The 15,228-nt window shown below is 40.6% G+C and overlaps 1 protein-coding gene across 3 annotated transcripts in view; it reads left to right on the top strand.

The window, feature by feature from the left end:
* The window catches only part of nktr (natural killer cell triggering receptor), a 240,111-nt gene that overhangs the window by 186,370 nt on the left and 38,513 nt on the right, over positions 1-15,228 (top strand). For all 3 annotated transcript variants that reach the window (XM_048548485.2, XM_048548474.2, XM_048548505.2), the window contains 4 exons: positions 183-328; positions 7,362-7,581; positions 8,984-9,133; positions 15,135-15,222. In XM_048548485.2, coding sequence (XP_048404442.2) covers positions 183-328; positions 7,362-7,581; positions 8,984-9,133; positions 15,135-15,222 — 604 coding nt within the window. The remainder of the gene's footprint in view (positions 1-182; positions 329-7,361; positions 7,582-8,983; positions 9,134-15,134; positions 15,223-15,228) is intronic.

The following is a 15,228-nucleotide window of genomic DNA, read 5'->3' as shown; positions in this document are numbered from 1 at the left end:
AAATGTTCAATAGTAAATTTTAATATTGTTATATCCCAACTCCAAAGAACTAATTGATAAACCTCATGGGGACAAATTAGTATTATTCATCCCCGTCTTTTGATACTTAGGTATAATCAATATAGCTCCTGTAGCTTTACAGGAACTTTAATGCAAACTCCCATTTAAACTCTGATTTCTAGTGTACACGTTGTCTTTGGCCAAGTCATAACTGGATTCGACACAATAAAAGAAATAGAAAACCTAAAGACAGATGCTGCCAGCCGACCATATGCAGATGTTCGAATCATTGACTGTGGGGAGTTTGTCCCTAAGTCTGCAAGCCATGGTGAGTTTGTTTGTTCATGTGTGTAATAAGTAATATTTACACTCATCTCTTGCTGTGCACCACGGATGTTGCTCTGATAAACTCATACAGTGATGTCCCATGACTATAATGATTGACTTCTAGCGTATGTGTGGTAGAGGCTTTCTGGTATATGAATGACAAGGATAACTTTACTAGTTGAAGTGAAAATATGTTTCTTTTTCATGGGCTGCTTCTTCATATTTTCTTAAGGACTACATTTTGGTTGCAGGAACTGCTTTCTTAATCTCACCAATTCCTTCATTTGGTAATGCTGCCACATAATAAATCTGAATTTGTGTAAAAGGGGACTTAAACACGAATAGAAACAAGATTTGAAGAATTCAGTTGATTAGCTGAATTGACTGCACGACCAGTTTGCAGTGTAGAGCGCTGCCAACATTTTGAGTTCACATCTTGCACCAGCTGAGGTTACATTCTGATTAGGAATCTCCTTAATCTCTTCCCTCAAATGGTAACTCTCAGGGCAAACTAGCTCATCTCTCATCTATTGAGAGATCACCCCTATGGTCCAGTAGAATGATGATGATCCTTCCATTTACCTTTTAACCATTACTACCCCATAAACTTGAATGAACAACACATAAGTTAAATATTCGTTTCAAACACCACAGTATTTATCTGACACGCGATAAAAGCAACAAGTAGCAATAATTTTTTAAACATAACTGACACACACCTTTACTCAAAAAGCTATCATCATGGACATGTGTTCCGTGGATTAGTGAGGTCACAACTAAACAGTTGCGTATTTATCTCAAACACAAATGAAAGTGGTAACACAGAAGTACTGTCATTAGACTAGTAATTAAGTAACCCAAATAATGCTCATGGAACCAGGGTTCAAATCTCGCATATATAGAATTTGAATTCAAAATCTAGAATTAAAAGCCAATGGATGACCCTGAAACTATTGTGGTAAAACCCACCTGGTTCACTCTTGTTCTTTAGGGAAGGAAATCTAATGTGACTACATGTGAATCTGCATATGACTGCAAATTGGTAGGGTGTTTGACAATATGGTTTACTCTGAACTGGGTGGATTGCTTGACATCAACAAAGACAACAGAAAACTCAGCCCTCTCAGCTCTGAAAAGTGCTTGTTACTAATGTGTGGGAGCTAGTGCTCGCAATAATTTGGAGAGAGCTATCTCACAGACTAATCAAGAAACAGCCTGCCGTAGTCATAGCACAGAACCTACAATGTCACAGTTGCCACAGCCACCAATCCCTGGTTACGTCTGGCCTCACAGGCAGGATAGATCCAGCAGATGAAGTGGCATAGTCATATGGAGGCAGAGGGTTGCTCTGGGAGTTCTCAGCATTGATTCCAGACCACATTAATCTCATGGCATCAGGCTAAACATGGGCAAGGAAAACTCCCACGAATTGGCTCTTGTTGCCCCAGGGGTAGCAGATGAATAAAGTCTCCTGCATGATGAATGCCACTGAGGGAAGCAAGGGCACATACTGTACTCTATGTGAGTGACTTCACTGTCCATCGTCAAGAGTGGCTTGGTGGCATCATTACTGACCAAGCTGGTTGAATCCTAAAGAACGTAGTTGCTAGACTAGATCTGTGACAGTTTATGAGGGAACCGACAAGAGGGAAAAACATACATGCTGTCCTCCTCACTAATCTGCCAGTCACAGATGTTTCTATCAGTAGGGATTACCACAGCACAGTTCTGTTGAAGTGAAGTCCCGCCTTCATATTAAGAAAATTGTCCGTTGTATTGTGTGACATGACCTGTGTGCTATGGGCCATCAGCAGCAACAGAATTATTCTCAAACACAATCTACAATCTCAGAGTCTGGCATATCCCCCAGTCAACCATTGACATCAAGCCTGTTTAATTGTAGCAAGCTGGAGGCCATGCTAGGAATATGACCAGGCTTGCCTAAAAATGAATTGTCAAACTGTCAAAGCCACAACTGCTAGTGTGCCAGTCAGCATAAGCAGCAAGTGGTAGACCGAGTTAAGCGATTCTACAACCAACTCACTTGTTCCAAGCTGTGCACTGCTGCCATATCCAATCATGAGTGGTGTACAATTAAACAACTTAATGGAGGAGGAGCCTTCACAATATTCCTATCCTTAACAATGGGGTGTCCAGTACATCAGAGCAAAGGAAAAGGCCAAAGCATTTGCAACAATCATTAGCCAGAAGGATGATCCATCTTGGCCTCTGTCAGAGGTCCCCAGCATCACAGATGCCAGGTTGAGTCAACTTGATCCTTTTCATATTTCATCAAGAGACAGTTGGATATTGACTACAGCAAAGGTTATGGGCAGTGATAACTCTCTGGGATGGTTCTGAAGATTGTGTTCCAGAATTTGCTTTACATGAAATAAAAACAAAAAAATCAACTCAGCCAATTACCATCCCATCAATCTACTCTTGATCATTAGGAAAGTAATGAAAAGAGTCACAACAGTGCTTTCAAGCAACACTTGCTTAGCAGTGACTTCGCAGGTGAGGTAAGAGTGACCACCCTTGGCCGAGTGTCACGTTCCTGGCACAAAACATGGTTGCTGTTGGTGACCAATCATTTCAGCTCCATGTTGCCCTGCATGAGTTCCTTAGGATAGTTTTCTAGACCCAATCATCTTCAGCAGCCTCATAAGGTCAGAAGTGGGGATTTTTGCTGATGGTTGCTCAATGTTCTACCAAAGATGGCAGAGCAAAAATAGACCATTTAGCCTATCGAGTCTGCTCTGCCATTGGCTGATCGGCTGAGCCTCATTCCCAACTCCTTGAATACTGAAGCATTATCTATCCCTAAGCTCCTGCGGTATACCTCTTCCTCTCTTGTAGTCTATTTCCCCATTTTTTTCAGTCTGTTCCCTCCTGTTTGTAGTCCCTGTCTTTGCTGCTAATAGCCCATACTCACCGCCCAACTGTCCACTTGGCTCAGGGAGTGGGACAGTGAGTGATGTGGTGGTGAAGCACAAAGAACTCTACTGTCTGCATTGACTGGGTTTTCTAATTCCTCGTAGGCACTAAGTTGCTACATGGCAAAAACTTGAAGTGTGAAGTAATTAACAAGTTCTTTGGCATTGACTACAAATGCATGGACAGTGCATGGAAGATGGTCCCTGCAATTGCAGCAATAACAAACACATCCTTCTAATATGTATTCTCAGAAGTCTGAAATATGTTAAGCGCCGATCTTTCATCTGTAACATACAAGATGAAAAGAGTGTACTCTCTCCCTCTCTCTCTCTCCCTCTCTCTCTCTCCCTCTCTCTCTCTCCCTCTCTCTCTCTCTCTCTCTCTCTCTCTCTCTCTCTCTCTCTCTAATCCCATTACTTTAACTGAAAGATGATATAAAATAGGATGGGTAATTCTAAAGGGAGTGCAGGATGTATATGTGTACATATGCAGAGGGACCTGGATGTATATCACAGGACAGCTTGAAAGAAAAGGAAAGTAAATCATACAGGAACCATGACTTTAATTATAGGGGCATTGAGCACAAGAACAAGGAAGTGATGCTTTACTTGTATAAAGAACAAAGAAAATTACAGCACAGGAACAGGCCCTCAGCCCTCTAAGCCTGCGCCAATTGAGATCCTCTGACTAAACCTGTCATCTAATTTCTAAGGCTCTGTATCCCTTTGCACTCAGCCCATCCATGTACCTGTCCAGATACATCTTAAAAGCCACTATCGTGTCTGCGTCGACCACCTCCGTTGGCAACGTGTTCCAGGCACCCACCACCCTCTGCATAAAGAACTTTCCACGCATATCTCCCATAAACTTTCCTCCTCTCACTTTGAACTCTTGACCCCTAGTAATTGAGACCCCCACTCTGGAAGAAAAAGCTTCTTGCTATCCACCTTGTCTATACCCCTCATGATTTTGTAGACCTCAATCAGGTTCCCCCTCAATCTCCGTCGTTCTAATGAAAATAATGCGTATCTCCTCAATCTTCCTTCGTAGCTGGCGCCCTCCATGCCAGGCAACATCCTGGTGAACCTCCTCTGCACCCTCTCCAAAGCATCCACATCCTTTTGGTAATGTGGCGACCAGAACTGTACGGAATACACTAAATGTGGCCGAATCAAAGCCATTTACGTATATCACAAACAACAGTGGTCCCAACACAGAACCCCATGGAACACCACTGGTCACAGGTCTCCAATTTGAGAAGCCCCCTTACACTACTACTCTCTGTCCTCTGCTGCCTAGTGAGTTTTTTATGCATCTAGCTGGCATACCCTGGACCCCATGCGACTTCACTTTCTCCATCAGCCTGCCATGGGGAACCTTATCAAATGCCTTAGTAAAGCCCATGTATATGACATCTACAGCCTTCCCCTCATCAATAACTTTGTCACGTCCTCAAAGAATTCTATTAAGTTGGTAAGACATGACCTTCCCTGCACAAAACCATGTTGCCTATCACTGATAAGCCCATTTTCTTCCAAATAGGAATAGATCCTATCCCTCAGTATCTTCTCTAGCAGCTTCCCTACCACTGACGTCAGGCTCACCGGTCAATAATTGCCTGGATTATCCCTGCGACTCTTCTTAAACAAAGGGCCAACATTTGCAATTCTCCAGTCCTCCGGGACACCCCCGTGTTTAAGGATGCAGCAAAGATATCTGTTAAGGCCCTGGCTATTTCCTCTCTCACATCCCTCAATAAGCTGGGATAGATCCCATCCGGACCTGGGGACTTGTCCACCTTAATGCCTTTTAGGATACCCAACAGTTCCTCCCTACTTATGCCGACTTCACCGAGAGTAATCAAACATCTGTCCCTAACCCCAACATCCGTCATGTACCTCTCCTTGGTGAATACCGATGCAAAGTACTCGTTAAGAATGTCACCCGTTTTCTCTGACTCAACACGTCACTCTCCTTCTTTGTCCTTAAGTGGGCCAGTTTCTCTAGTTACCCTCTTGCTCATTATATATGAATAGAAGGCTTTGGAATTTTCCTTAACCATGTTTGCTAAGGGTATCTCATGTCCCCTTTTAGCCCTCTTAATTCCTCGTTTCAGATTCCCCCTACATTCCCAATATTCTTCCAAAGCTTTGTCTGTCTTCAGTTGCCTAGACCTTATGTATGCTTCCTTTTTCCTCTTAGCTAGTCTCACAATTTCACCTCCCATCCATGGCTCCCTAATCTTGCCATTTCTATTCCTCATTTTCACAGGAACATGTCTCTCCTGCATGCTAATCAACCTCTCCTTAAAAGCCTCCCACATATCAAATGTGGATTTACCTTCAAACAGTTTCTCCCAATCTGCATTCCCCAGATCCTGCTGAATTTTGGTCTAGTTGGCCTTCCCCCAGTTTAGAACTCTTCCTTTAGGACCACTCTCATGTTTGTCCATGAGTATTGTAAAACTTACGGAATTATGGTCACTATTTCCAAAGCAATCCCCTACTGTAATTTCAACCACCTGACCGGGCTCATTCCCCAACACCAGGTCCAGTATGGCCCCTTCCCCAGCTGGACTACATACATACTGCTCAAGAAAACCCTCCTGGATGCTCCTGATGAATTCTGCTCCATTTTGACCCAGAACACTAAGTGAATCCCAGTCAATGTTGGGAAAATTAAAATCTCCGATCACCACCACCCTGTTGCTCCTACACCTTTCCATTATCTGTTTACATATTCATACCTCTACCTCACACTCACTGTTGGATGGCCTGTAGTTCAACCCCAACATTGTTACTGCACCCTTCCTATTTCTGAGCTCTGCCTATATTGCCTCACTGCTCGACACTTGTCAGACCATTGCTGGGGTATTATAATCTTTTGTGGGTGCCACATTAACGCAAAAATGTGAATGCATTGGAGAGAGTGCAGAAACAGTTTACAAGAGAGGTTCAGGAATGAGGAACTTCAGTTCTGAGGATAAATTGAAGTTGAGACTGTTCTCCCTGGAGAGAAGAAGGCTAAGAGGGGATCCAGTCGAAGCTTTCAAAATCATGGGATACTGAATAGAGTACATAGGGACAAACTGTTCCTGCCTGTAAAAAGATCAAGAGCATGACAGCATAGATTCTAAGTGATTTGCCAAACAAGAAGCAAGGGTAATAAGACCTTCTCACCCAGCAGATCATTAATGTATGGAATGTACTGACAAGAAGTCTGATGGAGACAGGTTCAATTGAGGCAGTGAAGAGAGCATTGGACAATGATTTGGATAAAAATAATGTGCCTAGGTATCAGGAAAATGTAGGATATTGGCAATGGGTAATGATGCTTCTTTAAAGAGTCAATGCACGAGCATTGGCCTGAATGTCCACCTTCCACGCTGTAACTTCTATAATTCTCATTCCTGGAACTATTCTTGTCAATCTCTCTCTGCACCCTCTCCAGTGCAATCAGATTTCTTCTATAATGTGGCATTCTGACTGTACATAATTCTCCTGTTCAGTTCTAACAGGTGTCTTATACAAGCTCGATGTTACCTCTTTGCTCTTTTTCTCTATGCTTAGTAATGAAATCGAGGTCACTGTATGCTTTATTAGCTGCTCTGTCCACCTGTCCAGTCATCTTCAGTGCTTTGTGTACCAGAAAGCCAGGTTCCTTAGCTGCTGCAAGCCTCTTTAAAATTGTACCTTAGTTTTATATTGCCTGTTCTTCCTACCAAAATGCATCACTTCATACTTGCATTGACCATCATCTGCCAATTATCCACCAACTTGTCTGTGTCCTTTTTGAGTTCTGTACTGTCCTCAAAAGTTCACGATGCTTCCAAGTTTTGTATCATCCACAAATTTTTGAAGTTTTCCCCTGCACATCAAGATCCGGATCATTATTAGAAAAAAATCAGGGCCCTAATTCCAATTCCTGAGGATCTCCACTCCAAACCTTGGTCCACGCTTAAAAATATCCGTTGACCGTTATTGTCAGTTTCCTGCCCCACAGCCATGTTGCTACTGCCCCTTTTATTCCATAAGGCATTACTTGCCTCACAAATCTGTTTTGTGGCACTGTATTGAACACTATCCCATAATTTACAGTAACCGAGCGCAAGAAAAAGGTGACTACTTCCTACTCTTCGCACGAATCTGAGACCAGTTCTGATTCTTCAACATCTTCCAAGTCATCAGAGTCTGAGTCGGAAACCGAAGAAGAAAGGGAAAGGAGAAGAAAACGGAAGAGGAAGATGAGAAGCAAACACTCAAAAAGACGGAAAGAAACCAGAAGCAAAAAGAGAAAATTATCTTCCCATCAGAAGAGGTGCAGTGAAATCTTTTTAGCTATTTCTATATAATCCATGGTGCTGGTGTGTATTATATAACTTAGTAATTTTGTAATAATTTCTTGTCTGAGTTCTGCAAAATTTAGATCCATCTGGGAAATTCAACTAAATTTGTGCTAGCTATTTCAATGCAGCGTATTATTGCTGTGTTCCATTAAAATCAACTGTCAGCTAAAAATTAACTGGGACATTAAATAAGAAAGTCACTGATTTTAAAACCATGTTCCATGGTCAGGGCCAGTTATCACCATGAAGCTTACGTAAAGTGACTGTTGTGAGTGGCTTCAAATAAGACACAGGCCTGAGAAATTCATGTAAACTGGCAGAAAGTGTAATACTGAGAAGCTGTTGTATTATAGAAAGTGCCAACCTTTGGATAAAGTTTAATCTTTCGGTCCTTGTCAGTGCTTCAAAGCATGTTAAAATTCCTAGAACATAGATAGACGTTGTTCGATGCTGCCAGATGTTGGTAGTCATGGGTTTGAAAGGTGCTGCCTGAGGATGTTTGGTGAATTTCTTCAATTGTAGATAGTACACAGTGCTGCAACTGAGCATTGGTGGTAGAGGGAGTGGATGCTTGTAGATTTGGTACTAATCAAATGTGCTGCTTTGATCTGGATAGTGTCAAGCTTCTTGAGTGTTTTTGGAGCTGCACTCCTCCTGGCAAGTGGGGAGTATTCCATCACACTCCTGACTTGTGCCTTGTAGATGGTGAACAAGCTTTGGGGAGTCAGGAGGTGAATTACTCGCTGCAGGGTTCCTAGCCTCTGACCTGCTGTCTGTTGGTAGTGACACTGTTATCTGGGTGTCTTTGGGATGGCATTGGCAAGATGGGCCAAATGGACGCCTTTTATGGCATATCATTTCTGTGGCTGTATGGTTTTCTCATTCCCACCTCCCCTGGATCTTTGCTTTGTTACTTAAATTGCCCCATTGCCATTCCTTTTTATTTGTATCTTCATCCCTTGAGTAGATTTGGCCAATCTTCCAATTTATTACAGACCCTGTCTTTCATTCTGTCTCCCACAATTCTTTCCCTCGCTGGGTATTTGCCTAAAACATGTGGCATCCCTGACCTTTTCCTGTGTTGAAACAAGGTGTTGGACCTGAAATATTCAAAGCTTTCTCTCCCAGATCTACAGAGTATTTCTAGCTTTTTTTTTGTTTTTTATGCTTCTTAGAATTTGCCGGTAGAGTTGCTTAAGGAAACCCTCATTTGTAGGCATAGTCATAGTGCTATGAAGGGTCATAGCTTCAAATGTTGCACCATTTTGGAAACTGTATATTTTATAAATTGCTTATTAAATGGTTTCTAGGATGTATTTGAATATGCTTGTACAAATGCAGTTAGTGAGCTTCGTTCTGACTTTCTTGCTGCAGCAGTCATAATGGTGTAGATGAAGAGGATGATAAAGACAGAGAATCAAACCCAAAGCGACAGAAGCTGTCAGTAAGGCCCGAAGAGATTCCGCCAGTACCAGAGAACAGATTTTTGCTCAGGCGGGATTTGCCAAAACCAGATACTGAACTGTGAGTGAACTGTAGTGACATTACTTTCAACATTGCTGTGATTTTTAAACTATTAACAAGAAAGAAATGATGTTACTCTGCATCAATATGTGCTAACCCAACATCAAAAGGACTCGGCAAACAAAAGTTTGTCAATATAATTCACTTGTTAGATTGATATTAATTTTTAACAAGATTTTTCCATTCGGGAGATGGAAACCATTTAAAGTCAGTGGTCGGAAATTATCTCGGAAATCATTGCACAGTTCGCTGGAATGAGCATGGTTTTATGAAAGGAAAATAATGTTTAACAAACTTCTTAATTTTTTTTCCAGTTGTAACGAGGAGAGTGGATAAAGGGGACCCAGTAGATACAATGTTTATGAATTTCCAAAAGGCATTCATTAAGGTGCCACATTAAGTGGGTTGCTGCACATAAGATATTAGCTTATATATAGGAGTAGTTGACCAACAGCAGAACAGCAAGATAGATAGGTCATTTTGAACTTGGCAAACTGGAACTGATGACCTGCTACAGGAATCATTTGCTAAGCTTCAGATGTGGCGAATCTATGCTGATGACCTGAATGAGGGGCTCAGGTGCATGTAGCCAGATCGGATGCAGCGACTGGTCGGAAAGCAAGAGAGAACAGTATCTACAAAGGGATTTAAATAGGTTAAGTGAGTGAGCAAAAAATTTGGTAGGTGTCTTATGATGTGAGGAAATGTGAGGTTATTTATTTTGGCCAGAAGAATAGCAAAAAAATTTATTTGAATGGAGAGAAATTGCAGAACATTGAGATACAGAAACACAAAAAATAACATGCATGTATGATGAGTAATTATGAAGACAAATGGAATGTTGACCATTATTGCAAGGGGAATGGAGTTTTCAAGTATGTAAGTCTTGCTACGGCTTGTCAAGATGTTGATAAAATATCACATAAATTACTGCAGACAGTTTTTACCCCCTTGGTCTTGTTATTGAAGAAGGGATGTATTTAAAAGATAGTTCAGAGAAAATTGATATTGAACATTGAAGACAGGAGGTAGGCCATTTGGCACCTCAAGCCGGGTCTGCCAGTTCATAAGCTGTTGTTTAATCAGATTGTGGCCTTAACTCTACTTTTCTGAATGTTTCCGTGGCCCTTGATCTTTTAGATTAAAAATATGTTACTCAGCCTTGAAAATATGAAATGATCCGGCCTTCGTTGTTTTCTGAAGTATGGAATTTGAAAGATGAACAATTGTTTGAGAAGAAATACCTCTTCATCAGTCTTAATGGGGGACCCCCTATTTTGGAATTGTATCCCATAGCTCTAGATTTCAACACGAGGAAGTACATTTACATGACTCATAAAAAGCTAGCATGTTGATATAGCAAGTAATTAAGAAGGGAAGTGGGCCGTTGGGCTTTAATGCCCATGTCCCAGGGACTTAATGGTTAGAGATAATGGATATATTAGTTGCATTTCATACAAAATTCCCTAGATTCAGGTAAGTTGCTTCATATTGGGAATCTATGAATATAACACTTCTGTTCAAGCAAGGGAGGAGACAAAAAGGAATAGGCCAGTTACTCTAAGATCTGTCTTTGAGAAAATGTTAAGGTCTGCTATTAAAGTGGTGACAGCACGTCATTTAGAAAATCAGGATTGACACACTTTTGTAAAAACAAAATCAAGTTTGACAGTTTTTCTTAATTTTGAGAATGTAACAAGCATGATAGATGAAGCAGACCAGTAGATATCGTCATGTATTTGGATTTCCAAAAGGCATTCAGTGAGGTAAAAGATAAGAACTTATAGTGTTCACTTGGATACAGGACTAGCCAACTACAGGACATAGAGTTCAGAATAAATGGGTCACTTTCAGGATGTAAGTTAACTAACAGAGTCACATAGTGACCAGTGCTTGAGCCTTAACTATTAATCTGTATTAATGATCTGTATGAAGTAACAGACTGTATTGTCACCACATTTGCTGAAACTACAGGGAGGAAAATAAGTTGTGTGGATCTAAAAATGTCTGCAGATGAATATAGATAGGTTATGTGAGTACGTAAGAGTCTTGGCAGATGGAATATTAAGTAGGTTGTCCACTTGAGTCAGCAACCAGGTACAGCAAGTAATTAGGAAGTTGAAAAGTCAGACTTTATTGTAAGGGGATGCACTTTGAAAATAGAGAAGCCTTGATACAATCAATTGATGAGATCCCACCTAGAAAGTTCTATAGTTTGATCACATCACTTAAGGGATATTTCTGTATTGGAATCAGTGTAGAGGAGGTTTATTAAGCTAATTTTTGGGTTCAGTAGGTTGTCTTATGAGAGAAGATTGACCAGGTTGAGCTTAGACTCATCCTATTCACTGGAGTGTTGAAGATTGAGAGGTGATCTTATTGAAATATTTAAGATTCTAATGAGGCTTATCAGAATAACTGCTGAATTTTTAAAAAATTCATTCATGGGATGTGGGCATCTCTGACTTGGCCAGTATTTATTACCCATCCCTAATTGTCCAGAGGGCAGTTAAGGGTCAGCCACATTGCTGTGGGGTCTGGAGTCACATGTAGGCCAGACGAGTTAAAGTTGGTCGATTTCCTTCCCTAAAAGACAATAGTGAACCAGATGGGTCCTTCCTGACAATCAGCAGTTGACTCATGGTCATATTAGACCCTTAATTCCAGAGTCTTTATTGAACTCTGGTTTCCCAGAACATTAGTTGAGTTTCTGGATCAGTAATATAGCGATAATACAACGAGCCATTGCCTCCCTGGCAAGTTTCCCCTTCTGAAGAAATCTAGAACTAAGTTGCATGGATTCAGAACCGAGGTCTTCTGTTTATTGCAAAGGAGAAGTGGAATTTTGTCTCTCACAAAGTCATGAATTTTTAGACAATAGGTGCTGGAGTAGGCCGTTCAGCCCTTCGAGCCAGCACCACCATTCATTATGATCATGTCTGATCATCCACAATCAGTATCCTGTTCCTGCCTTATCCCCATAACCCTTGAACCCTTGAATTCTTTACCCCAGGAGCCTGTGGAGACAGTCATTGAATACATGCAATTTGCAGTGAACTGATTTTTGAAAGATAGAGGAATCCAGGGTTGAGTGTTGGGAATACATATTTAAGGACTATAAGGAACTGAAAAGTGGAACAGTTTGGAAATTCTGCAAGAAAAATAGTTGACCAAGGTTGTGAAGAGACATGTGATTTCTTGGAATGGGCCAATGGTAATATGAGCTGTGATTCACCCGCTAATTATTGAGAAGTCAAGCAACTTTGGAATATAAAACAAGCAAAGCTTTTAAGAGGGGGAAAAAAGCTATTTATTATTTACCTGACAGACTTGGTTTCGAAGAGATGAGGGCCATGTGCCAACTTTCCCCAGACACCTGGTTGTGTCAATAGAAGAAAAAATACTTCAAAGTGTACATTAGGTGAGTCTATCTGTCCAGACAAATAAGTGGAAATCTTCATGGCAAGGCAAGCCACACAGATCTGAAGCTGTCGCAAGTATATCTGGGAACCTGAGAAAGTTCCAAATATCAATTTCTCTCGCTACCTAATAAACCCTGAAAGCTGAACTATTGGAATAGAAAAGACCCTTTAGATGAAGGGTCAAGAACAATGGGGCACACTTTGAAGTGAAAATCTGAAGGTTTGGAGGAGATTTGAGGGAAAATGTTTTCATCCACAGGGTGGTGAGGATCTGGAATGCAGGCATGGGAGGATAGCTGTAACTTTTAAAAAGAACTTGGATGAGTACTAGAAGTGTTATAACATTCAACACAATGTGCCCAGTGCAGGAAAGTGAGATTAATGTAGGTAATGGTATATTTTTGACTGAACAGAGATTCGATGCAGCAGAAGCTTGACAGGGTAGATTGTGAAGATGTTACTTGAAAGCATTTCAAACAAGGAAGCATAATTACAGAATAAGAGTTCACTCAATTCCGACTGAGATGCAAAGGAATTTCTCCCAGAGGGTAGTGAACAGCTGGAATTCTCTATGCTAGATAGTTGCAAAGGCTACATCACTGATAGTATTTGAAGAGGAGGTAGGTTTTTGAAATCATGGGGAATTGAGGGCTGTGAGGAGCTGGCAAGAAAAAGGAGTTGAGCCCTGGAGTAGGCAAGTCATGATATTGTTAAATGAGGGGTCAGGCTTGATGGGATGAATGGCCTACTTCTGCTCCAGTTTCTTCTGCTCTTGAATAAGGAACTGGGTAAAACAATTAAATTTGCCTTATGACCAGTGGAGTAGTAGGACTCAAGAAAAAAGTGCTCATCTCCCATCTCAGTCATAGTAATATTCTGATTAGAAACATAACTTTAAGTTATTAACACAGGTATTGGTGCGATTGGACAAGTTCAGCACTGAAGTGAGACCTGGTTTAATGGACCTTAAGTTTTCCTTTTTGTTTGCTCTGGTGGTCAGTTAGTGAACATATTCTCAAGAGGCTACCAATATAGTTCTAACAAAATAACAAAGGGTTATTACACACAAAAGAGAAAGCCGAGCTATGTTAAATGATATAAAAACAATTTGAAATTATCTAATTATAAATGTCATGAAGAATAGTTTAACCAGCAGTACCCTTACAGATATTGAAACCTCAGTGAAGGGTCATCCATGTCTTCACACGAAAGCACCTTGTTCATATGGTACAGTTGTAGACAGTTTCTTGATTGACAACATTTTGTATATTCATTCAGTAAACAAATTGCATACCTTGCCACACTCACTGCAAGATGTGGACTGTTTCAACTGCCTTGTAGAATGTCTTTGCTGTCTAACACTTTCACAGCCTCCTGTTTCTGGACATTTTTCTAAGCAACTTGACTTTTTTCCTGAGCTCTGACTGCTTGAACTATAAATAGCAGCACCTCAGCTGTTCAGAGCCACTTTGACTGAATTGGTTTGTGTCTGAATGAGCCTGCTTTTGGGACCCGCTCTCACTTTCTTACCGAAAGATCTATAATGCTATGATTTCATGGAAGTATTGTATTAGGTCAAAAAAATGGCCAGGCCTTCTCAGAAATATAAATTAAAATTCATTTTTTTCTCCACTTTAGAGTGTAAGTTCTCAAACAATAATCATACATTATTAACCTTCATTGCACACGCCAATAAAATCACAAGTCATCCTTTGTTTCGTGTGTTTCAGTTCATATCTTTAGTCAACAGCTCTTATAAAATTTTCTACTTCATTTCTGATGGTTATGACTTCTCTGTTTTGATGATAATTTTCTTTCTTCTGCATCAACTTGAGGGGAAAGATGTCCATATTGGCACCAAATATTCCCTTTTTCGCCCTACCTTGAACAATATGCCTCAAGCTTTTTTTTTCAGCTTACTCACTTTACAGCATTACTGTAATATTTATCCACACTCACACCAGATATCTTGTGACCAATTTAGCGATAGTTCATCTCCCTGTAAAGATGTTTGTAAAATTTTCTCCGTTTTTCAGAGGATCAATGTCTTCAGCCCACAATCCTATTTACATTCAAACACCACTGGGATCCCTGCTTAGCAGCACCACCACAATCTCACACCCCTGTCAATCAACATGATCATCAGGTTCACATTTCATTTGTTGTCTGTGCAACCCTGCTGTGTAAAAATTGACTCTCTAATGTTCTTGCTAATAGTGGTTACGACTTTGGCAGGAAGTGCCTAATGAAATATGAAATGTCTTGGGATTCCTGGACAAGTGCTAAATAAATGCATGGTGGTTTATTATTATTGAATAGGTTGATCCAGTCTGGACAAAGAGTTCAAGTAAAGTGTATTCGGGTTTTCTTTGTGTCACAAAATAGTTAAGATTAAAGAATATCTTTCTTTTCCAGAACTGTTGATATTATGCGTGTGAATCATTTTATGGAAGGGAAAGGTACCCAAGGGTAAAATTGCATTTGTGCACCGTTTATATTTATGAATTGTGTGGATTTCCACAGTGCTTTTGTGTTTTTATTATTTTAGTCAAATTTCAGCTATTTTTCCTCCCTTGCAGCAAAGTTCAGGAAGCACCCTCAACCCATAATGATCAGAAACCAGTGGTGTCAAAATCAGGCCGTAAAATTAAAGGCAGAGGCACAATGGTACGC

This window comes from Stegostoma tigrinum, chromosome 2 (genome assembly GCF_030684315.1).
Source record: "Stegostoma tigrinum isolate sSteTig4 chromosome 2, sSteTig4.hap1, whole genome shotgun sequence".
In the NCBI taxonomy this organism is placed as follows: Eukaryota; Metazoa; Chordata; class Chondrichthyes; order Orectolobiformes; family Stegostomatidae; genus Stegostoma; species Stegostoma tigrinum.
The sequence above is the reverse complement of the archived record's forward strand: the minus strand, read 5'-3'. Positions and strand labels throughout refer to the sequence as shown.